Here is a 25,261-nt window from a genome sequence, read left to right on the forward strand (position 1 = left end):
TTCAGGGTAATCTCCCCAGGTCTGAAACTTCCCCTACCTGTTCTCATGAACAGGTGCAGAGCTTCGTAAGGCATATAGCCAGCATCAGGAACTCAGTAGGCGCTTAATCAAGGTATGCTGAGCAGACCAGCACCTGAGAATGCTGATGTGCACCCAGACCAAAGCCACAGTAGGGGCTGGCACAGGGATCCTTATCGCCCTTACCCCCACAATCCTTTACAATTATCCTTCACCACCGCCGCCCCTTCTGCTAGCCAAGGCGCGGGAAATATTTAAAACAATTTTATTCATGAAAATATGCTGTACAATGCACTCTACACGGCCTGGACACGGCACACACGCACACGCACACGCTGACGGCACGGCCACAGTACACTGCCTACGATACGCACCGGGGACGCCGCCCCCACCGCCCGCCCCGACGGGACACTTATAAATATGGGAGAGGGGCCAGGACTGGCACGGAGAAAGGGGTGGTAGATGGGGTGGGGTGGTGGATCCAGAGCTGAGGCCTGCTGAAGAGACTGAGACCAGTACTGGGGATGTGGGGGTTGAAGAGAGGGACAGACTGCCATTGGGTTAGGGTGGGAATGGGGGCGGCTAGATTGTGAGGGAGCGGCTGAACCATGGGGATGGGGGTCTACGGAGGGCAACCTCGGACTGCTGGGATGGGGGCAATAGGTGGGTGTGAGTGAGTTTTCAAGAGAGGGTTGCTGGCTTCCAGTGGTGAGGCTAAGGCCAGTAGGGAAAAGTGTCAATTGAGAATCAAACTAGAGTGTGGGGTGGGCTATGCATCACGTCACCTCAAGGGCTCCACAAATGAAACTGAAGATTCGGAATCGCTCCCTGCCCCATCTCCTAGTTGGCCTCTCCCGCCAGCATCCAAACCAGGTGGCCCACCATGTTCCTTCCCACTCCCACGTGGCCCAGATTTCAGCCTCCTTTCCCAGGCTTTCTGCCCCGGGGGGAGGGGGTCTCAGGAATTGGGGCAGGAAAGGTGGGGTGCCCCAGCCCCTCCCTCTCTCTTCCCTCTGTGGTCAACTACCGAGCGATGTCTTTAGCAGGGCTGGGGCTGCCTCCTGGATCCTCCCCGTGGAGCTGGATTGGGGCTGGGGACCCGGGGATCAGGATGGGAAGACAGAGGCCCCCTGGGGAAGGGACCCGGGCACCCAGGACGCAGGAGGCGGTCCTCAGCCCGGAACCCAGCTCTGGTTAGGAGGCGGGGCCCCGGCCAGGCCGGGAGGCGGTGGAGGCAGGGCTGAATCAAAATTGAAGTCCATTTCGTCGCTGTCCATGAAGTCGTTGAGGATGATGGACTCGACGTCACACTCAAGACTCCCGCTGAACATGTCGAGGTCCAGGTCCGCCGGGAATCGGTCGGGCGCGGCACCCAACGGCCCGGCGGCTGCGGCCGCATATGGCCCGGGCAGCGCGTCCAGTAGGAGGCCACCGGGCGGGCCCCCAAAGGCGGCGGCATGGCCGGGTGGTGCCAGGCCTGTGGCGCCCGCGTCTCCGGGCAGCGTCATAAGGCTGATGGGGTGGGCTAAGGCACTGCGCGAGGGCGCCGGCGGCGCGTACGGGGCCGCCCCCTTGCCGGGGTAGGCGGCTGCCGCACCTGCCAGCGCCATCTCCCCGGGCGCGCCCAGCACCGGGCTGGGCCTCGGCGCGGGCGGCGGCGGCGGCAGCAGGGTGGGCAGCGCTCCGGGACGGAAGGGCGCGGCGGCCGGCGCGAAGCTGGCCTGCTTGTTCTCCTGGATGGTCTGCATAGGCAGGCGCCGCAGCGCGCCCAGCGCTGGCGGCCCGTAACCCCCTCCCCCGCCATAGGCACCGCCTTTGCAGCCGCCGAAGTAGGCAGGCGTCCCGGCGCGGGCCCGAGGCCCGAACGCGTCCTGCGCGCCGTCCAGCAGGGCCTCCGGCAGCCCCGCGCCACCGCCGCCGCCGTGCAGGCCTAACGGGCCTCCCAGCTCTGCCAGGCGTGGCAGCTCCCCCGGGCAGCGCGCACCCAACGCCGGCGAGAGCGCGCTCGCAGGGCTCGGGTACATGAGCGGCGATGACGGCGCCAGGGCCTCCAGGGCCTCGTCGTCCTCCAACTCGGCAGCCTCCCCAAGCAGGGGTCTCCCGCTGCCGCGGAAGTCGGCCCACGCCTCGTAGTCGTCGCTGGCGTGCGAGGCCGGGCTGGCAGCCCACTTGGCCGCGACAGGCACAGGCCCAGGGACAGGCGCGCCCGGAGGGCTGTCGTCGGGGCTTCGCTCGGGCGCCTGCAGCTGCTTCTTCTTACTTGCCTTGCCCTTGATGCGAAGGAACTTGGCCCCGTTGTCCATGGACACAGCCCGGCGCCGCGGGGTCTTTCCCGTCTTTCCACCCTCAGGATTCAGCATCCACCAGGAACTTTTGCCAGTGCCCTCGTTCTGCACGCGGATGAAACGGGTGTGCAACGACAGGTTGTGCCGGATGGAGTTCTGTGGCCAGAGACAAGGGCATGGGTAGGGAAATGGGAAGCGAGAAGGCCATGGGAAAAGGAGGGAATGATGGGAATGGGGCGTCGAAAAAAGTGAGAGAATGGAGAAGTAGGGAGAGGAAGGGAAATAACGGGGTGCAGGGGTTGGGAGAAGAAGGGGTGCAGGTGTAAGTATCAGGTCGGACAAACCCAGAATACCCAGCCTCTACCCTTAATCACACCCTTCTACCCCCAGACACTGCCCAGAGGGTGGGACTGGAGCTCTGGGCCTAGCCTTTTCCAGGAGCTGAGGGTTACTGGGTGCTTGCGGAATCCCCCTCTTCCCCAACACAGCCAAGCCCCTCGCGGGGCTAGTCAAGCTGTCAGTCCCCCCACCCCAACCTCCAGCAGATTATGTAAGGGCTCATGCCGCCGCGGCTCATTTGTCCGCCCCCTCCCTCCCAAGTCTGGCATGGTGCCAGGAGCCCGAAAACCCAGGGCTCCAGAAATCAATCTCGCGGTGACTGATTAAGCCCTGTTTAGAACTAATTGCTCTTTCGTGTGTGGGGAGAATAAATTACCTGCTTTAATTTCGTGTCTTTAAAATGCAACTGCAGGTAGAGAAGACTGTTAACCCTTTGCTGGGACTGCTGGGACAGCCTGGCCAGCCAAAGCAGAATAGCTGGGGGTCCCCAACCAGGATGTAGGCCTAAGACTTTTCAGAGATTTCCCCCAGCTCCTCTGAACTCCAAAGAGACTGGGTCCTACAAAGGACAACATTTGGCCATGGAAGCCTCAGGACCTACTCCTGCTCAGTGCCTTTCTTCAGGTCACCCCAGTTCACTTGCCTGCCCACCCCTCTTGATCCACCTGCCTCAGCTCTGCCCTCAGAGCCGCTTTCTAGTGGGTCCTGTGCACAATGCCTACATACTCCCCATTTACAGTCAAGAAGACCTGGGCTCAGAGAAGTGAAGTGACTTAAAGGCTCCAAAGCCCTTTCTGCCGTCCCTGGGTACCTCTGTGGCTTCACCTTTGTTGCCCTTGCCCTTATTCTCTTCTTCATTTCTGCTGTGCCAGTCTACAGGGCTCCCCAGGTCTCTGCCTGCTTTGGCCAGACCTGTCCTGGGATGGTGGAGTCCAGAGCTCCACTGGCCTGGCTCCCATAGGAATCTGAAGTAGCATGGGCCTCCCACCTGGGTTTGGCCACTGCTTTGGAAACAGCATGACCTTGGCTATCAGAGGGCAGGGCGGGAAGCCAGGTTTTTGACCACCTAGCTGTGTGACCATAGCTATGTATCAATCTCTGAGCACTCTAAAAAAAAAAAAAATGGGCCACAGTCATAACTACCTCATAAGGCTGTTAGATCATTACATGAACTAATCTGGGGTTCAGTGTTGGGTGAACACTCCAGGTACTCAAAGATGTTGATTAAATCTTTCACTCTGGCCAGAAGATCTGACCTCTTAGACCACTCAACAGACCTGCTCTGTTTCCATCTCCTTCACATCCTGTCCTGAGCGAAGCTGTTCTAGGCACCAACCACTCTTAGAAAGCTGACATTCCCTCACTTCATCTATCAGGCAACAGAGGCCCAGAGGCACGATTAACTTGCCCATAATACCACAGCTAGGCAGTGATGCTGGGTACCCCGACTCTGCCCAGGTCGAAGACTTGCTTGTAATCCTTTAATCTTCCCAGTTACACTCACAGCCACTGCTCTGTGAGGGTACTCCCTCCTGCCTCCTCTCCACCGGTCTCCAGGAGGTCCTTCCTGCTGCCAGGGCACCTTCCACCCACTGCTCCCCCAGCTCCAGGTCCTGACTGACTCTTCAGGGCCCCAGGCTCCCTGTCTCTAGCACTTTTGGGTTGGGAGACAACAGCTGGGGCTTGCCAGGCTTGCCCTGCCTGGCTTCTTCTGGGGCTTGGAGAGGAGGGGAACTGGACCCCAGGGATCCCTGTTCCCTCAAGTAGATACCCCCTTCCTGTCCCGCCCCCACACCTGGCTCCCAGGCCCCTCCCCCACACCTGTGTTCAGGGTCCTCAGGAGGCCTCAGTTCTTTTCCCCAAAGAACTGTCAGCTTGCTGGAGGCTCCACCTCCCACCTCTCCACTTCTCCAGCTGGAGGTCCATCAGGTAACACCTCTTTATCAATGTCATTATTTGCCAGCCCAGCTCAAAACACTGGGGGGTGGGGAGAGGAAGGACACCATCAGGTACCAGCACATGGGCAGCACCAGCCTGTTCAGCCCAGCCAGTACTTATCTCACTTTATTACGTAAGACTCCAGAATCATGGATTGGGATCCCTACCCCAACATGAGAAGAGTAGGCTCAGAGACTCTGAGTGACGGCCAAAGTCACACAGCTTGGTAAGCACAGGCCAGATTTTGATTTCATGTTGGTATTACTGAGTCTAAAGGATATAACATTCTGCGTGGGACAGGGAAGTGGTGTCAGGGAATTCCTAAAGAATCTTAGGAAGCTAGTATCCCAGTGCTCCTCAAACTTTCCATGTAAACTATCCCTACATGTCTGTGGGCCTAAGTGCAGAGGGTATGGGGCAGTAGATCTACATGTTATTGTTCCTCTGTCTTTCTCAGTGCTGGGGTTCAAACCTAGAATCTCACAAATGCTAGACAAGCGCTCTACCCCTGAGCTATTTCCCAGACCTCCATTTTCTGTAGAATCAAAATATTTCAGATTACTCAAGACATGCTCCAAGCCTACAAAGATTTGCATCCTTCTCCCCTTGGTCCCCTACCCAGCCAAGTACCTGATAGGTCAAGCCCAAGCCTGACACCATGGCTGGTCCAACCCAGGGAAAAGAAAGAACTTGCCCAAAGTGGACCAGGACCTGTTGTTGGAATAAGGATGTGAGCCTGACCCCCACCTCGGTGCTCCTCCCCTTCCTTCAAGCTTGACTTTCTCCTCCCATCCAGGATTCAGTTTTCCTACCTATACAATGATGACACAGGCCAGTGGTACTCTGGGGACCTTTCTGGGGATTTCAGTTTGACACCAAAAATCCTTGGTATCATCCAGTCCAGAGGTTTTCAAACATTTTTCTTAAAGCAATGGAATTCTTTCGTAAGTGAAATTTAATGCAAAACTTAAGTGTTACATACTCAAGTCAGTGCGGGTGGGAGGGTTAGCCTGGAGCCTTGCCCACTCAGCACCCTCTCTCTCAGAAAATGAGGCCCTTGGGGAGGGATCCTGCAGCCCAGATGGATGGAGCAGCTGAAGCCTAGAGGGGTGCCTGGTACTGACCAGGGTCATGCAGGGAGATGCTTCAGAGGTAAGTTAAGGATCTAGACCTCTGACTGCTGAGCTGGGCTTTGCCCTTGGTTTGTGCCCCATGAGAGAAGCCAGGGCCCTGCATCCCAGTGTGGCTCCTCAGGGCCCAGCTACCTGGTACCAATCAGAGCTCCCAGCCAAGATCCAGTGGCAAGCACTGATCACAACTCTGGCTCTCACACAAGGCCTCCTGGGAGGCCAGAGGCCATGGAGGAGGTGAGGGAGGTAGAGGAGGAAGATGCCTCTGCCAGGCAGCAGTAACCAGGGCTCCCTCTTGGAGTTGCCTAGCAACCCACCACCACAGCCACAGCCCTGGCATGCCCGGGCTCCCCTGGTGCCCAGAGCTGGGCCCAGCTTCTGGGGCCTCATATCTCCCACACCTACGTCCAGATCTGGTCCATGCTCTGATGGGAGACAGGACCTCCCTCACTCAAGGACCCAGGGAGGCCAGCTGGGGGCAGAGGAAAAGGGACAGTGGATGATATCCCATGCACATCCCATTCTCCTTCAGAACCTGGGCCAGGAAGAACAGCCCCCAGGAGCCTCACCCACCAGTGAGAGGAGGCTGGTGAAGCTGGTACAGGGCAAAGTGCATAAGACCTGGTGTCAGCTCCAACACCCATGAACAGTGCAACCCAGGGGCAAGATGCTCTGAAGTTCCAATCTCTCCAGCAGCCACCTGCTTCCTCATTCACTGCACTGCAGCAGCTGGAATGGTCCTTTCCATAACTGAGATCATGTCCAGTCCTCCCCAGATCCCTCCCACAGTCTCCATCTTATTCAGACCCACAGATCCTCCATGACTTCTCAAGTGTCTTGCTCCATCACTCCTCCTGTCCCTTGAGCTGGCCAGACAGGATCCCACCTTTCCACAGATGTCCGCAGAGATCTCTCATTTCCTTCAAGTTCAGATGGCACCTTCCGAAATGAGGTCTCTCTTGACCACTCAAATACTGCTGCTCTCCCCTGCCATTTCTTGGCGTCCTTACCCTACTCTAAATTTTTCTAAAGTAATTATCACTATCTAAATATTTGGTTGAAAATTCCTAATCCAAATATCCTAAATCTGAAGTGCTCCAAATTCTGAAACTTTTCAAGTGTCATGGTACTCAAAAAGTTTCAGATTTTGGAGCCTTTTGGCTTTCAGATTTTTGGATTAAGGATACTCAACTGGTAAAGTCTATGTAAATATTCCCAAAGCTGAAAAACTCTGAAGTCTGAAACACTTTTGGTCCCAAGCATTTCAGATAAGGGATACTCAACCTATACATAATTTATTTATCTTCTTTCAATCAAGGACAGCTGTCTGGTTGTCCTTATATTGGAATATAACTTTCATGAGGGTACTGTTTTTGTCCTTTTTTTAAAAAAAAACTGTACCCCATATGTTTGGCACATACTTTAAGCACTTAAAAGTTTGTGGAATGAATGCATGCATGGATGTGAGAGAGAGAGAAAGAGAGAGAGAGAGAGAATACTGTGTTGTAAGGGGAATTAAATGAGACTGCCTTGGCAGGCGCATAGTAGGGCTTTTTCAAACTGGGCTGAGAATAGAATATAGGACAGAATGAGGAACAAGCAGGGAGGTGGAGCAGGTCATGAACTATAGTACCAAAGGAGCCTCGGGCAGAAGAGCTCCAGAGGGCCTAGCATGTGCGCAGGCAGCTGCCCTCCCCAGCCCCCACCCTGCTCCCCATGCTGACCCAGGTGTGCTCACACCGAGGTCTCTACATGCGCCAGAAGGCACCCCAGGAGCCCCAGCAGAGACAGAACCACCTCGACCTTGCCCACAGTACTTCTCTCACGGACAGGGTCTGATCCATTTGATGGCGGCAGCTCATCTATCGGGCAGGACACCCTCATCTATTCCCAGGACACCCTTCGCCCACGAGCGGTAATGCATTCATCTGACAGCACAGCCCCATTTATCCAGCACACCAGTCCCATTTATCCAGCAAGTACAACCTCATTTGCTAACAGCACTTCATTCACCTGACGGGCCCCCTCATTTATCCAGCAGGACACCCTCATTTATCCTGGAAGTCACACGCGCGCCTTCCTCCTGTGGTGTGGCTGTGTTCTCTGATGGTGCAACCCGACTGATCCAGCAGGACATCATCTCTCCGACAAGTACACTTCATCCCCTGACAGTACAGCCTCATTTATCTCATAATGCAGCCTCACCTTGCCTCCAAGTACCACCTCAGCCCCTCACAGTACAACCTCGTTTATCTTCCAGTACAGCCTCATTTCTCCTCCCAGCACAGCTTCATTCTCTGACAGCTCAACCTCATCCAATCTCACTTCTCCAGCCAGGGCTTGCCAGATCTCTGGGGGTGGGAGGAGCTGTGGAGAGAAAAGAGGTCCCCATCCTCTGTCCCCTGCCTGCCTGTAGGGAGCTGTCTGGTGCTATAACTGTATCCAACTTTTCCGGGCCCAGAAGGGACCATAGATTGTGTTCTAGGTTGCTTGGCCTAGCCAGAGCCCCCACTACTGCCTCACCTCCTGTTTTGTCTCCAGTTGAACTAAAGAGGGCCCACAGGAAGAATTCTGGGACATGGACTCCCATGCACTCCTATGCTCTCTGTGCTATCTTTTGATTCTGTGATCCTGGGCCGGGGTGCAGGGAAGGTTACCATTCCTGGGTGCACATTTACGTGCTGGCAAATACATAACAGCTCTCCATGGGCAGGGGGGAAACCCACTTGATGTGATTTGTAGCTTTTGCTGATTTCTGTGGTGTAGATATTACTATCTTTGCCCATTGGAAGCTGCCAGCATGATGTCGCCAAGTGTGGAACCAGGAAGAACTGTGCCCGATCAGCTCCATGAGGCAGTGTGAGCCAGCTCCAGCACACCACTGGCATGTGCTTCCAATACTGAGGCTGTAGAAAGGCACCACCTGCCACATGCCAGACATAGGCCAGCTTCTTTTATCCTGGTAACCGTCCTGCGAGCAGGGACTGATATTTTACAAGGGGGAAACTGAGGTTTGGGTGGGTTAGATGACTCCTGAGGCTTTCAAGCTGGAAAGTGACAGAGCCAACTTTGGATCTCTGGGCTGCTGCTGAGTGCCAAAGCCAGGGATCTTCCCGCCCCATCTCCCAATGTGGCAGGGGGCACTCTGCTCTGCTGCCCACCCAGTGGCCTTGGCTCTGGAGCCCAAGCTCTCTTGGCTTTTACCAGATACAAGCATTATGTCCCTACTCACCACCATGCCTGTGCTACTTCCTTGCCTCCCTGGGACCCAGGGGCTTCTAGGGTCCTCCCAAGTTCAGACTTAAGTCTTGTATCCAACCGCCCAAGTCTGAGAGGTCAGGTACAGATGCCTCTCCATGTTCAATCACAAAGTCTCTGCCCAGCCCCTCCCTCAGGATGTTAACCCTGCCTGCCCGATAGGGACCGTGACTCAGCTCCTCTCTTTAGTGCTTCCCCAGAATACAAACACCGTGGGGCTAGTGAGAGAAGTCTGGCCCCCTCCAGGATGCCCATCTTCTTTTTCTCTCCTTCCCTCCCTCCCTGCATGAAGAGAGGTGAGGGGCTGGGGTTGTGGCTCAGCGGTAGAGCCCTCGCCTAGCATGTGCGAGGAGCTGGGTTCGATCCTCAGAGGGAGGGAGGGAGGGAGGGAGGGAGGGAGGGAGGAAGGAAGGAAGGAAGGAAGGAATTGTGTCCAACTACAATGAAAAAAATATTTTAAAAAAAAGAGGTCAAAGGTGGGGGGTGGAAATCCCAGCTTCACCTAAGTGACCTTAGGCCTCCCCTGTATAGGGGACAACAACCCCAATAGCCACAGGGGAATCTCACATGTCAAGAATCTTATCCATTCCACTCCTTGCCCTTCATCCCACTCTGGGAACCCAGCCTGGTCCAGGAACATACATCTGTCACAACTCCCTGAATGTCCCTTGTCCTGCTGCCTGGGTGAAGCTGCTCAGTCCAGACAGACTTCAGCAGAAAGGGTAACATGGATGACCTCAGGGTCCTGAGGCCATGTGCAAATCCTTGGCACAAGGGTCTGCAGTGCAAGAGGGGTAAAGGGCAGATGGAGGCATTCGGCCATGGTGCCTACAAGTGAGTGGGCTGAGGATCAGCAGCAGAACACAGAGGGGCAGCCAGGTCTATGAGGAACTCAATGTTGAAGGCAGGCATTAGGTCAAGGGTAATGCTGTGGCGAATCCCCCTTCCCCAGTGAGGACAGAAACTCAACACCTAGCCTGGGCAGCAAGCAAGCCAGCCACAGGAGTCCAAGCTTGCCCCTTCTCAAAGCCCATGGTCCCTTGTTATTCATGGCCTTGGTTCCAACTCCAGATAGACACTCCAGAGCTCACTGGTGCCCTCCAGCCCTGTCACCCCTAAACCTTCAGGTCCATCTAGGCCCTAGCCACCCCAGATGTCCATCCCTCTGGGCTTCTGCACACCCTGTTCCCAGTATTCTTGCCCTTCTCTCTCTGTTCTGCATCCCTCTGAAAGCCCCACTGCAGTGCTACTGCAGATCTAACTGGTAGCCAGAGTCTGTGTACAAGTTGGCCTGCATGCTTGAACTTCATGGGGCAACCCTTGGCTCACAGGCAGTCAACAGGATGGAGCCCTCAGCAGCCGTGAACCACTCAGGCCTGGCATTTCTTTCTTTTTTTTTTTTTTTTTCTTTTTTTTTTTTAATATTTATTTTTTAGTTCTCGGCAGACACAACATCTTTGTTGGTATGTGGTGCTGAGGATCGAACCCGGGCCGCACGCATGCCAGGCGAGGGCGCTACCTCTTGAGCCACATCCCCAGCCCCAGGCCTGGCATTTCTGTGCAGGTTCTGTTCAGGAAATTTCAGGCCAGTGTTCCAGGCCCTGCCACCCCCCCTCCCCTGCTAGGGTCCTACCTGAACCTCCTGTCTCCTAGTTTCCCCTGGGCCTCACTATCTTTCCGCAGCAAGGTGAAGGGAGAAAGGACTAGCATTTATTGAAGCTTTATCATGGATCTTGCACTGGCACCCAACAATCACCATCTTACTGAGTAATAACCCTCTGAATTGGTTTATTATCCCCACTTTACAGGTGAGAAACTGACGTCACATAGTGTGAGTGGTGGTGCAAGAATTTGCGAAATCGTCCCCAGGACCCTTGCTCATCTTCCCATGTTGAGACACCTCTAGTGAGCAGACCTGTGGAACTCCAAGGGCAGGGACTGCCCCCACTGGCTCAGCACTGCTCTACAGACCTTTCACCATTTAACCCAGGGTTAAACCAGAACCCCTAAAGGCAAAGCCAAAACTTTAGACCCCTCCCGGGTGCTCCTCTCAAACACAGCCCCACCCTTCCTGCAGACAGAACCTCCCTCCCCTGCCCCAGGCCCTGGGAGCAGCTGCGCTGACCTCACCCATCCCTGCCTTAGGCCTGGCTCTGGGGAGGGCCCAGCAGCTGTGCCCCAGCCCTGCAGGCTGGCTCCTAGGGGAAAGAGGAGGAGTAGGCACAATGCCAAAAGAACCATCTGCTCTCCCAGGGGCACGGCCACCCGCACAGGCACTGGCCTTGCCCCCAGGAGCGGCCCATGGCCCTTGTCCCCATTCCAGGGGGGCTCCTGGAACCCAGGGCAGCCCACCCAGACCACAGCACAAGCCTCATCTGCCATCTGTCTTCTTCTGGAGACTCGGAGGTCCTTCAGGACATGTTGGCGTGCCATGATGGTCTGCTGAAAATGGATAAGTACTCAGGGCAGGCTCAGGGGCAGAGGCCAGCGGCCAGGGCTGGATGTGCTGCATGTAGCCTGCCCAGCCTGGCCTTGGCCTTGCAGACTAGGCGCTCTCTCTTTCCTCCAGGGGCCTTCATCCCCTCACATCTGCTCAGCTGGCAGGTGCCTCTGGCTGAGGGCAAGCCCCTTCCCCCACAGCCCAGCTCAGGTTACAAAAGGAGGAGGTGGCAAGGCCAGCTGAGGACAGGGGAGGGCACAGAGGGAGTAGGAGGAGGCCTCACAGCTTCCTAGAGTGTTGGGGGAGGGGAACTGGGAGCCAGAGAGGGAAGGGCTGTGCCCAAGGTCACACAGCCTGCCAGTGGGGCAAAGATGAGCCAAAATTCCAGGGACAGGCAGCCATAGGCTCAAGGGTGACCTTGAACGAATCATTTTTTCATCTGTAAAAATGGGGAACCTAAAACCTGCTCTGCTTGCCTCCCTGAGCCGCAGGGAAGGCTCTGGAGGCTCCAAAGCAGTGAATCAAAGAGCAGAAGGGAGTTTGGCTATCCCCAATCCCTGGCTCAGGGACCAGAAAGTGGGGTGTTAGGAGGGGATTCCTCCCACACATGCATGCACACACACACAGACTGCAGTGTGTCTCAGGGTCAGAGCCCAGGGAGGGCTATCCTACATAGTACATGGGGAGATGGTTCCTTTTCTTTCCTGAAGCAAGTAGTAATGACATCTGGTTAGACTTCTTAGGGACTTGACATGTATTTTTCCTGTAATCCCCACAACAAAGCTTGAACAGGGTCCTATTATTATCCAATCTGTAGAGGAGGAAGTTGAGGCTCAGCTGCCTCAGGCTCCACAAAGGGTAAGTAGAACTAGGCTCTGCTTTTGCCATTTGCCTCCCAGGTTCCTAACCATCCAGTTCTGTCTCACCTGAGAGTCTCAAGTACCAAAAAGGTGCTGCAGAGGTCTCAGGTTGGCATCTTGGCCTCTTCTGGCCTCCACCTTGTCTCAGGCTCATCTTCTCCATTGCATCCCAGTACCAGGCTCACACCAGGTGACCAGACTCCCTCCCGCTTGTCCTCTCCCCACATGGCCCTTGAGTTGAGTGTTCCCCCGTCATCCCTATCCTCACAGCCTGGAGTGGGCTCCTTGCCTAGCCATCAAAGGCAACTCACTTGCTTCTCCTGACTCCTGCTGGGCTCCCCCAGGAGTTCTTAGGGTTTGACCTTCTTTATCTGGCTCCTCTCCCCCACCTCCAAGCACCCACAGCTGACTTTCTGACCTTGTGTTCTGACCCTGAGAAAGTTTTATTCTGAATCAGAGTCAATGTCCTCATCTTATCTCCCCAGCTTGACCTGCAGGCCCTGTAAGATCAGGGTTTAGTTCCCTCCAGGCAGCACCACACAACAGGTGCCCACTGGGTGGAGCCTTAGATCCCAGTGAACATCAGGTTGGTCTGTCCCTCCCCCTAGAGAACTCTCTGGGAAAGGAAGCTGGGGACCCAGGACCATTCCCCAAGACAAAAGAGAAAATGATGGGGTGGGGAAGGAGAGGAAAGTGAGCTTAGAATGGGCTGGCCAGGGCACTGGGCTAGGGTAGAACTAGTCGTGGGGAGTTCCACTGCTGCTACATGGTAGGATGCAGTTAAAGCCTCTTTCTGATGAATTCCTCATCTACAAAGTGAGGACAGTAACAATACCAGCATCAAAGAGTGACTGGGATTTTATTTTATTTTATTTTTGGTACTGGGGATTGAACTCAGGAGTGCTGTATCACTGAGCTACATCCCATGTCTTTACTTTTTACTTGAGACAGGATCTCACTGCGCTGGCCTGCTTCGAACTTGTGATCCTCCTGCCTCAGCCTCCTGAGTTCCTGGGGTTACAGTAATGTGCATTATGCCCAGTTTAGCTGTGAAAATGAAATGAAAGAATGTCTGTGTCAGCACATGGCAGGCTGAATCCTGAGCTGGGACAGTCCAGTGTGGTTAAAGCAAGGATCAGAAGACAGGAAGGTAACTGGAAGGCTTGATGGGTCTAGGGGCTAGGCCTGAGGAATCACACAAGACCTGAGGTCTGGGGCAGCTCTTGGGCTGTGTGTCAGCTCCTCTTCTCTCCTTCAACAACTCAGTGACAGCAGGATAGGGGTTGTGACTATGAGTTTCTTTGCCACTCCAGTCCCAGAGCAGCTTGCTGAGTATTTACTAGCACTTTTCCCCTCCCGGCTGTGGCAAAGCCTCCATTCTTTCCATCCCTGTCCTATACAACATGACTTCTAGGACATGGGGGTGGGCTCAGATGCTGGGATGGTGACTCAGTCCCTTGAAACTGACTGCATGGTGTTCAAATCTTTAGAGGACCCACAAGGAGTGAGGAGAGGAGCAGGCTCAACCTTGTGTAGGCTACTTAGAGAAGAAGCTCATGCACATGGAAATAAGGAAAAGGGGGGACAAGCAGGAGGCTGGGAAGCCACCATCTAAGGCACCATTTCTGAATGAACTGTCACCAGACATGCTTATTAAAATATAGATTCTAGAGCCCAGCCACTAAGAGTCTGACATAGAGAGTTTGAGATGGGGACCGGAAGCCTGTGTTGTTAAAAAGCTTTTAGGCACCTCTGATCATCAGCCAGGTTGGTGAACTAGTAAGGATTTAAAGCAGAAACTTTCAAGGAGACATGTTGGGCTCCAGAATCATCAGGAGGGTGGGTCTTCAATCAAACCACCCAAGCACCCCACTTATTTTCTGAGGGGTGTTCCCAAGGGATCAGCCAAGGAGAGCTGCTGCAGTGAGCATATGGCAGTGGGTATGGAATGAGAACTCCAATGTTAGGTATGAAGGTGGCAAATCCAGGGTACCTGCATCAGAGGCAGAGGGAAAGTGGAAAGGAGGCCAGGGCTGGACAGGCCAGGAAAGGGCCCAGGGGTCCAAACTGAGAAGTTTGGGCTTGGTTGGCTCCTAGGGTCACTGAGGAGCCCTGGAGGGTGCTAGAGGAGGAAAAGACCCTGAGGCAGGAGGCTGGCTGGTGTGTGGGGCTGAGACAGCTCTGGCACTAGGAGGTGGAGAAATGTGGCAGAAACAGAAAGATCTGTCTGCATCTAAAGCCAGGCTCTTCCTGCCTCCATTTCCTCAACTGTGAAATGGGGCTATTAAGGATACCTGGCAGTTTGGTGGTGGCAGGAGAATGTATGTAGGCAAAGTGTTCAACTGACTGCCTAGCACCCAGACATTAATCTCTTAATTTCATTCCCCTTCCCACAAGAGGCACCCCCCTTAGAGACCAGAAAGGTTTCTCTCTGCAAAAAGGGAGGCCCTAGGGGGAGGGTGTGGGAGGCCCCTCCCCCACACGCCACCTGGACCCCCTCCCACCTCCACATATGGGTTGGGGGGTGGGGAGAGGCAGCAAACAGCCAAACCCTCCTAAACAGGAGTTGGTCTCCATGGTAACCAGGGTGCCAGGAGAAGGGGGGCACTCCAGATCCAGCTGTCCCCCTAAGCACCCTACCCGGCCCCGGAGCCTGAGCTAATACTCACCCGACACTCTGAACCCCCCCCCCATCTGCCTGATTTGGGGGCCAGCTGGGACTGCCATGAACACTCCCTTCATTGGGAGAGAATGCTTACCACCAAGGTACATGTCATGGACAGGGCAGGTATCTCTAAGCAGAAGTCCCAAGTTCAAGATCGTCCATGCCTATATCCACATGTGTCTACCATGAGAAGTTCTTTCAGTACTATGTCCCCTCTGCTCAGTGAACTCTCATGGCTCCTAGAACCAGAGGGTTTATAAGTCACAGCACTGAAAGACCCAGAGGCTGAATTAAGGCTCTCTGGACACAGATAAGGACAACACTGAGGACCTGAACGGGAAAGAGAGCTTCACTTTAGCCCAACACTGGCCTGGGTTGCCCCACAGGGCCTCTGTCTACTCTCACCTAGCCCTGATCCCACAGATGACTCCAAGAGACCCCAAAGTGTTGCACCAGGACACCCTGAGTGATGCTCTAGGAGATGGGCCATTGCTGTGCAGAAGAAGCTTGTTCTTTTAGCTTTAAGACACTCTTGAGTAACAGAATGGGCAGCAGTGGGGCAAAGAGTTCCCAGTCACCAGGAGCACACTGGAAGGGGCTGAGCTGGAGAAGAAGGCACGGTGGGTTCCATGCCACCCCCCAACACACACACACCTCTTCAGATACCCAAAGCCCCATCTGGAGGTGGAGGGTTAGCATGCCCCACCCTCCTTGATCCCCAGGTACCCTGCCTAGAAGTGGGAGGCAGCCCACAGCTGGAGTGGGGAGGACCTGAGGATCCGCTGGGAGGTTATAGAAGCAGAAAGGCTAGAAGGGGCTCCCCTACGGCTGAAGCACCCCCCATCCCAGAGGCTTGCAGCCACAGTCCATGACCACCCCCCTCAGCCCTCACAGGACACAGACCCCAGGACCCCAGGTGGTAGCCATCACTGGCTGCCACTCAATGACAGGGGAAGGTAGGCTACATGGAAAAAGTCCTCAATCCTTTCAAAGTCCAAACCCAAGCCCTTCTCTCCAGCCCCCACCCATCCCCAGTCTTACTCATCAGCATAGAAAAAGCTCTAGTTTGAGGGTTGTTAGAATGGGGTTCAGTTCCTAGGTCTGCCACTTCCTGGGTGTGTGACCTCAGGTTAAGTCATTTCCCCACCTGGAAGCAAGGTGTGGAGGATCTGATACTGCAGCGCTTGGCTAGTGGATGCCGCGTCCCGGCCCTCTGGCCCTCTTGCCCTCTGGCAGGAGGGCTTCTCCGGCTCTCAGCCTCCCTCCCCACCTATCCCGAGTCAGTTCCGAGCCTGGAGACCCCAGGGCGTGCAGAGAAGGGGGCCCCTCGATCCGCACAAAGTGGGGGTTGGGGGCGCTGAACTTTCGAACCCGCAAACCCCCCGCGCTGTTCATTACCTTAACGCGAGTTAAAAATAACCGTCTCATCTCTTTAAATTAGTCTGTCTGCAATTACCGCCTGGCACGGCGCTGCCCGCCATCGTCCCGCTGGAGCGGCGCCAGGTGGCAGGCGGGGCCCTCACCCTGTCTGTCGGTCTGTCTGCCTGCCTCCCGGTCCCCTTCCCCCGAGGCGCGGCTACCCCGGAGGCCCCAGCGGCCCCGCCTCCCGAGCTCCCCAAGTTGCGCGGTGGGGGTGAAGGCGGGGGCCACCCAGCGGGCGGCGAGCGAGGGGTCCGTGGGGAGCTGGGGACTGGGGTGGCGGCTCGGCCCGGCGGCGGGGGAGGGGCTCCGGGAGGCCCGGGAAGCCGGAAGGGCCCGCAGCGCGCCAGCGCTCGTGGGTGGGTGTGAGCAGGTGGCCGTGGGAGTCTGCCGGGCGTGCCAACAACTGTGCCAGGAGCGGCTGGCACGGGCCCGTGCCCAGGAGGCGGGCAGCTGCCAGCCCCTCGCTCGTGCAGCTAGGGGGGTGAGGACACCCCCCCAATCGGGGCTCACACCGCCTCCTCCTGCACCCCCACCAGCCCTTGGGGACGGGGATCCCCGGAGGACAAAGGAGGAGGGAGCCCCGCTGGAGCAGGCTTGAGGGGAGAGGGAGGGGGCGCCCTACATTCACAACCACTGCTCAGAGCCTGTAGCAGGACCCTGTTCCTGGACCCTCCGATCAGTCCCTCCCTTCCCACCTGGAACTTACTGGGCAGGGCTGGGCCAGACTGGGGTAGCACCAGCTCTTCTGAACCCACCCCTCAGCAGACAGGCTGCTCTATTCCCTGAAGGAGAGGGGAAGTCCCCATCCACTGTGCTCCTCCCCACTGGGCCCGGGGACAGGAATGGGAGGTGCCCAGGCCTGGCCTGGGAGCTCCCAAAGGAGCTGGCAGCCAGGAAACACAAAAGGAGACAGAACAACTCAGGAGCTCTAAGTAAAAGGAGCTCCAGAACTCAGAACAGCCTGGAAGGCTTCCAGGAGGGGTCAAGAGCTAAGGAAAAGTGCAACTGGAGGAGCCAAGAGGGAGGGATAGCCAAGCTCTATCTGGATAGTCACACTCTTAGGGCACCTTGGAAAGAGGGGGACATCCTGTTCAATCCCAGATCCTAGGCCTGAGACCCTTCAACCCAAGGGAAACTTAACAAGCCCCGTGGGTGAGATTCCCAGCACTGAGCACAGCCTTTCTCTAGGCTTTAGCCTACTCTGGGTGTTCTGAACCTGCTACTGGTCTTGCCTCCTCCAGTTGCTGTCCTCAGCACACTTGACTACCTCTCCACATCATATAGGGTGAAGGCTTAGCACATCAGCCTTTCCTGAGCTGACTACCACCCCCCCACACACACACACCTTTACCATGCTACCTCCCTGCCATGCCTGGGGGACCCTAGGTTCCAGCCTGGTACACCTAAAATGTTCCCTAAATCCAACATGTACAATCCTACTTCCCTGCCTTTGAGTATACTCAACACCCCCCACCCTGCCAAAGAGTATCACCCAAATTCTTCCCTCCCCAGTGAAGGAAGCTCAGATAAGTGCTACCTCCTCTGTGAGGACCTGCCTGGCTCCCTAGGATATCTAACCCACCTTCCAGGAGCCCCTGCTCCACCCCCAGCCTTTCCTGTCCATAAAACTCAGGGCCTGGGTGTGGAACTGGCTGAGCCTAATGCACCCTGAAGATTTCCTCACTCTATGGAATGCAGGGTTTGGTACACCCTAGGGATTCAAGTTCAATGCTTTTGTTGGGATGGGGAAGGGAGGAAGGAATAATGGGCCTAGGCCCAAATCTGGGCACCTGAAGTGTACTGCAGCCTCTGTTAATGTGGGAGTAGCTGAAACTTGGGGATAGCTCCTCCATCAGTCCTCTGGAGGAATTTACTGGGAAGGGGGGGGGGGGAAGAGGCACAGGGGCAAAAAGCTCCAAGAATGGGAGGGAAAGGAGGCCTCCTGAGGAGCGGGGGGGGGGGGGGGGGGGCAGAAGGGGACAGCCACTGAAGGAATAGTATGAGGCAGGTCCCCTTCAGTACTTAGGTGGTCTCTGCCAGGGCCTAGAACAGGGGTCCAAGCCTGAGGCTCCTTCTCCAATTTCTAGCCCAGGACCCAGGACCTGCCAGGACTCCAACCCAGGAGCCAGGCTCAGGGAAAGCCAGTGTGCCCCTAGCAGTGTGGTGCGGTGGTAACCACATCCAATGGGCAGGAGGGAGACCTGGACTCTGGTCCACGATCTGCCAGTCACTGAACTCCTCAGGAGAGTCCTATCCCCTTTCAAGGCCTCAGTCTCACCATCTGAGAAATGAACTTACAGGACTAAACTATCTTCAAGCACACTGCCACCTCATTTTAGGATTTATACTAGTCCCTGCTCAAAAGCCTTCAGCACCTCCCCCATCCTCACCCCAGGCTGCCAGCAGACAATGTTCCAGAGGCTCTGTGGGGCCCTGGAAGGAGATACACCTGGGTTGCAGTCCAGCTTTTCCATTTTCTAAGCGTGTGACCTTATGCAGTTAACTCCTCCACTCTGGGACTAAGAGTGCTCCTCTGATAATGGTCAGAGTAAAACTCACCTCAGGGACCGCTGAGAACATTAAAGATGTATGCAGTGGCTGCACAGAGCTTGGCCCCAAGACATTCAATGAACTGCAGCTCTCTCCTGGCTTCCAGCCTCAGGTCCCCTTCTGCCCATCTTTCCCCATCCTCCCTCATCCATCAAGCCCAGCTGGAGCTCCACCTCCTGCAGGAAGCCCTCCTGGCCTACTCTGGCCCACCTGACTCTCCACTGATTCCAACTACACATCCTCTGCACCATCCACTTCTCTCTTCACTCTTTCATTGCACATCATTAATGGCTTCTTGGTGCCAGGCTCTATGCTGGGTGCTGTCGGCACAGAATGGCTGATACTGTCACTGACTTCCAAAGGTGAGATAAGAAAGGGAAATGAGACAGAACACAAATGACTAATGCCCAATGCAAGCATGGAGAGGGAGTCCCAAGTTAGCTAAAAAGAGTTAGGGAGGGCTTCTTGGAGGAGGCATCTGAACTCTGCCTTAAGGATAGTGAATATCAGTCTGTACAGGGATGAGTCGAAGGTGGGCAAAGGCTTGGGGAGCAGGGAGGGAAGTAAGAGCAAAGCTGAAGGCCAGGGTGCACTTGGGAGGATGTATTCTGGTGGGGATTGAATTTAAGGGTTTCAGAGAGGGGATGGGGAAGGAGATTCAGGTCTATTCCTCTGGCCCATGTCCCTGCCCCATTGTGGCTAGCAAGATGCAGAGAAGCTGCCAGTACAAAGCCTGAGAACCATGAGCTCCCAGGTCAGGACACCTGATCACTACAATACTGCTATGGGCACCTAAAACTGCCCAGGTCCACTAACATACCTCCTTCCTTGGACTCTGCTGGCAGCCACTACAGAGTACAGCCCCCTTCCTGGATGTGGGCATGCCTTCTCACAAAGGCCCCTCTCCCACTGAGAGTCTGACAGCTCACCTCTTAGGCACAACCTCCCTCCAACCCCTTTAACCCAAAGGCACAGACAAGATGGCCAGAGGAGAGCTGGGTCTGCAGTCACAATTCAATCAAGCCCGGACCCTGTACTCTCCCAAGATGGCTCCCCCCTTTCCACTCTAGCACAGAGGCCTCCCTGGGGTACCCTAGACCTTTCCCCAGCCCCTAAATGCATCTGGACTCAGAGAGCCAGGGAGGTGGAAGACAGGCTGCCTGGGGTGGACAGGGGCAGATCCCTGGCCCTCAACACCCTACCCTGGCACCAGCAGGGGTCATCACCAGTCCCCCATGCTGACCCAGGTAAAGGGCACGCAGCATTTGCCCCATGGAGAACTCACACCTCAGGTCACCTGCCAAGCTCCTCATCCCAGGCTGGTTTGTGCCCCAGGGTGAACTCCTGGGGCCAGACAGAACTGTGGGCCCATGGTCTGCACTCTTCACCCTAGGATTGGCTCCAGGAAGGGCAGTGGAGAGATTTGGGAGGGAAAGCAGCCACTGGCCCCAAGTCATTATTTTAGCTCTTTAAAAAGGGTGCCCTAGTGGAGAGGGTAAAACAAGAGTACAAAGCAAACTCAGGGAAGCAAAGGGAAGTCCCCAATGTCCGTGGCCTGGGAATCCGCTCTTCTGCTATGCCCCCAAGGATGGGGTGGGGATGTTCCTCAGGGATGCCTCAAAGCTACAGTCCCTTGTCACCCTACCAGACCTCCCACCCCGCATCCCTCCCCGAGAGGGAGCATACACACAGCTGCTCCCAGCACGCCCCTGCCTGTCTGCTGGCCAGCCCCACGCCCTGGGCACACACTCCGTGACCCCTGGGGGTGCCCCAGAGGCCCCTCCTGACGGCCCGCCTGGAGACCAGACCCACCTAGCAGCCTACGGAAGCCCCAATCGGCATCCCCAGCCCCCTCCCCAGCCGGACGCCCCCACCTTCCAGCCTGCCGAGCTGTTGCTGTCGCCTTTATCCTTGAAGTAGGGCACGTAGCGGACCATCCAGTCGTAGATCTGCGAGAGCGTGAGCCGCTTGTCCGGGGCGCTCTCGATGGCTTTGGTGATGAGGTCGGCATAGGACAGGTTCCCCCACGCGTTCCGCCGGGAGCTCTTTGCTTTCCGCAGCGGTCCGACCTCCGCGCCCAGCGGCGGCGCTGGGGCCATTGCCGGGGCCGTAGCCCGGCGCTCCGGCCCGCAGTCCTCAGAGCCCTCGGCCACCCCTGCGCCCAGAGCTCTGTCCTCGTCGCCGGCCAAGTCGGGCTGCGGCAGGGGCCAGGTACAGGAGCGCGGCCGGCTCTGCGGCGCGAAGTCCGGGTCCACGTCCACCTGATGCGCTCGCAGCTTCGCGGCCATGGTCCCGCCCGACTCGGGCGTAGAGGGGAGGGAGGCTCCGCGGAGGGTGGGCGGGCGGCTCCGGGATCTGCGCGCCCCGGGGAGGCCCACGGGAGGGGTCCCTGGCGGCGCCGGCTCAACCGCGGGGCGCCATGGGCCGGGACGCGGAGGCAGGGGGCTGGACACACTGGGGAGCACGAAAAGAAGGACAAACCCGGACAGTGAGGGGGCGGCGGCCCGGGAGCCCAGCGGGTACACACGTCGCCCAGCCCCGCTTCTAGCACCTGCCGCCTGCCTGCGCCTGCAGCCACCACCGCCACCGCCGCTGCCGCCACTCCCCGGGCGCCGGCCCCGCGCACGGGCCCCGCTCTCCCGGGACGAGGCTGGATTGCACCATGCCGGAGCCCGAGCCCGTGCCGGAGCCCGCGCCGCCGCCGCCCCGTGAATGCCGCCGCCGCCGCTCCGGCTCCAGCGCCAGCTCCCGCGCCTGCCGCGCTCAGCGCCGGCTGCACCTCGGGACGGGCGGGGGACGGGGTTGGGGCGGGCCCGGCGAGGGAGGGGGCGGGGCGTATTCGCCCGCGGCCGCGGAATCCTCGGCCTGCCCGGGTGCCCCGCCTGCGGGCTGGGGCGGGCGCGCGGAGCTCCCAACTCAGGGCGACCCCATCGTAGCCCCTGCACGCCACAGCGCCGCCTACGGAGCAGGGGAGAAGAGGCAAGTCCGACCCCGCCCCCTGCTCGGAGCTCCGGGAGGTGGTGCGGGGGGCGGGACCTGACTGAGCCCATTGGTCCGCGGAAGGACTGCCCCGCCCACGGACTCGACAGGATCCCTCCCAGAAGCGCGTCAGCGGGTTATTGTTACAACCCGGGGTTTCCCGGGGCAACGGGATTGGGGCGGGACTCAGAGCCCTGGCCCCGCCTTCTTCCCCCCCACAAGGAATGCCCCGCCCTCTGTATCTAGACCCTTGATGTTTCCAAGTCTTGGTTCCAAGAACCTTGGCCCCTGTCCTTTTCTTTGTGCCTTGAACTGGACTGGGGAAAAGGAATCGTTCAAGAATACCTGGGTTCTAGGCCAGCTTTTGCCACATGCTAGCTTCTCCATCTGCAAATGGGTTCTCATGGATGCTTATGGTGCCTGTGGGTAGTTTTAGAACTCTGGTTCTCAAAGTTCAACGTGAAGCAGAATCATCCTGGAAAGCTTGTTAAAACAGATGGCTAGACCCCAGCCCCTGAGTTTCTGTTTCTGCAGATCTGGGTTGAGCAGAGACTGCATTTCTAATAAGCTTTCAGATGATGCACCAGGGATCACACTTTGGAAACCATTGTCTTAGAATCTGTGGGAAGTTCTCACAAGGCCTGTTGAAACAAGCTAACCTCAAAGTTCAGAGTATTTGGGGAAAAGCTTCTCATTTGTTTAACCTATACTTATTGAGCACTTTTGATGCCCCGGTTATGTCCAGGGCACTATAGCAAAAGAAATCACTGACACAAATGAGGTCCATACTACACAGACGAGTGGAGGAGTCAGATGTTAATCAGATCATCACTATGACCTCAGAAGGGAGAGGCTAGCTGAGAGGCTGGGCAGTCCATGACCTCATCCCATAGGGTGATAGGCTAGGTTTTTAGCCACCACTCCACCTACCGTCCTTCTCTTGGGGTATGCCCTCTGCTTAGAAAATGCTTTCCCCTTCTCAAGACCCTCATCAGAAAGCCTCCCTCCCATTCTTCAAAACTCAGTTCAAACATCAACTTAACCCTGACACTTCTCTAACCCCAACTCTCATATGACTCTGTTGCCTGCTTGCCCAGATGGCTTGCTGCTCTGTTAGCAATGCCTGGATCCTTTCAGCACAATATTCCTGTTTTGCCAATCAGGAAACTAAGGCCAAACGGGAAGATGACTTTCCCAGAGAGAATGACCAGGTCTAGAATCCCAAGCTCTTAATCTCTCTAGCCAATACCTGATTCCTGAAGGGGCAGAATGTGCAGAGTTCTCTGGGCGGTAGAAGGGCTGTGCCTCAATCATAGCAGACAGTCCTCTGGAGAATTCCTTTCTTGCAGTTTAGGGCCCAGAGAGTAGGGCTAAGGATGAGGATGTGGGTGGGGCTGAAGGGGCTCCTCCTCACCTCCCAGGGTGGGAGCAGGCCCAGCTTGCAGATGCCTGGCATGGCATCTGCCTGAGTCACATCCCAAAGGCAAGGGTGGGCATGGGAACTGTTGGCTGCCCCCCTATATACACACACACCCTCCAGGTGGTTCTGTTTAAGGCCACAAGGGACTGAAATCACTGCTGGACCCCCTTCCATAGCTCTCATGTACCCTCCCTGCCTAGGGGGGGCCACAATAGGGGCTGTCCCTTCGGTAACCTGGAGGCCAGGCAAGCCTCCTGCCAGCCTTCAGCCCTGGCCCAGCTTTAAGCATGAGATGGGAGCTTGCTTGGGGCCATACCAGGGTTGGGAGGAATCTTAGCTGGGGGCCCTGGCATAGGCTGCCACTGCAGTGCTAGGAAGCCAGGTTGGCAGAGATGTCCTGGTAGCTGACTCAGGCTTTGTTGGGCCCTGCCTTGCCCAGTGTCCACAGCTATTGCCTGGCCTCTCCTCTGGGGCCATGTCTGACACACTCATCTCTCTCTGTCCCTCTCTCTTCACACACACACTCAATACACCCACTGGTGTGCAATCACAATTTGGCTCCTGCTCACAAATCGTCTTGAACGAGTCTAATAGTGATTAGAAGTATGGGCAAGTTGCCTAACTGCTCCAAGCCACCGTTTTCTACTCTATCGGTGGGTGTCACAATAGAGCTACCTTCACAGGGTATTTGAAAAATGAAATAAGATGTCTATTATCAGCCCCAACCTCTCAATAAGTGCTAGTTGGTTCTCTTACTGTCCTTGTTTGTATCTCCCCTCCTGCTTCTCAACTCACACACGCCCACCTGCTCTTATCATGCACACTCTTATCCACTCACACTCACTCACACTCACTTCCACACTTATCACGCGTCCTGCACTCAGGTGCAGTTCCATAGCCTCATCCCACACCTTCCCAAGTTTTTCTGGCCCCCCTGCCCCCACTCCCTTCCCCCACGGGTGCTCTCCAGCTCCCGTGTAGCCTCCCTGTCACTCATTCCCACATTCATTCCTGTCACCAACAAGTCCCCACTTGCTTACCCTTTCATCCCTCCTCCTTCCACATGCAGGCCTGCTTGCTTCCACACCTTCTGGAGTACTTAAACATGCATTCCAGTGCCAGCACACTCGCTCAGCACACTTGTTTTGTGTGCCTGACCCACTTGACTCACTCACATTGCAAAGTTTTACGCCTCCCCCCAAACTAGCCTAGCGCAATCCTAGCCTCAGGTCCACCCCCACCCATGAAAAGCCCAGACACTGGACTCCTCCGAACGGAGGCCTTGGCAGACACCCCCACCCTGGCCACAGGGCCTCTCCCCTTGCCCTCAAGGACTGTTTCCTCCAAGCTCTTTTTCCTCCTCCTATTTCAGCTCCTGGCCCCTCCCATCTCCCAGAATAGACCCTGCCACCACTGTTGTTGCCACTGCTGAGCTGTCAGGGCCCGCCAGAGCCCGTGTCCCCAGTGCTCAGTGCCAGCTCTCCCAGCTCATCCAGGGCAAGTGAGGACAGGAAGACAGGTTTCTCTGAGGCCTGAGGGTGGAGCTGCTGTGGACCCTACCACCCCTTCCGTAACCCACCTGGAAGACAGTTAACGCTCAGGGTTGGCTGCTACCACTTGCACAAGATTTGGAGGTGTTCCCTGATCCTCACCCCCCACCCAGTGAAAGCAGAGAGTGGCCTCCCTTCCATCGGCTCAGAGAAGCCAAGGTTCGGGAAGAAGAGCTTTGCTGGGGCAGAGCCAGACCTCTCCAACCCAGTCACTCCCGGGCCCTCTTGGGGGGCTCCGGAAGACACCCCCAAACCACACAGTTATCAAGGATCCCATCCTGCCTGTGCTGAGCAGACTTTGGTTGACATTTGATGCCACAGTTGTCAGGGTAAAAAGAATAGCACAGGGGTGATGTCTGGGGACACCTCTGGAAGGCAGGGAGGGGCTAGTGCCCCAGAGGAAGCCT

The 25,261-nt window shown here is 56.5% G+C and overlaps 1 protein-coding gene and 1 long non-coding RNA gene across 3 annotated transcripts in view; both read right to left on the bottom strand.

Annotated features, from left to right (window-relative positions):
* The window catches only part of LOC308655196, a 39,007-nt gene extending 14,670 nt beyond the window's left edge, over positions 1-24,337 (bottom strand). For both annotated transcript variants that reach the window (XR_014023410.1, XR_014023411.1), the window contains exon 1: positions 23,134-24,337. This is a non-coding gene — a long non-coding RNA (uncharacterized lncRNA). The remainder of the gene's footprint in view (positions 1-23,133) is intronic.
* FOXO6 (forkhead box O6) lies at positions 268-22,087 on the bottom strand. Its single transcript, XM_081305084.1, has 2 exons — positions 20,780-22,087; positions 268-2,459 (listed from the first exon to the last, which is right to left on the bottom strand). Exons 1-2 carry the CDS (start codon positions 21,953-21,955, stop codon positions 1,191-1,193), a joined length of 2,445 nt encoding a protein of 814 aa, XP_081161210.1. The 5' UTR covers positions 21,956-22,087; the 3' UTR covers positions 268-1,190.
* Positions 24,338-25,261: the final 924 nt, after the last annotated feature.

The sequence above is a fragment of the Spermophilus citellus genome (assembly GCF_964194105.1).
Source record: "Spermophilus citellus genome assembly, chromosome: 9".
Lineage (NCBI taxonomy): Eukaryota > Metazoa > Chordata > Mammalia > Rodentia > Sciuridae > Spermophilus > Spermophilus citellus.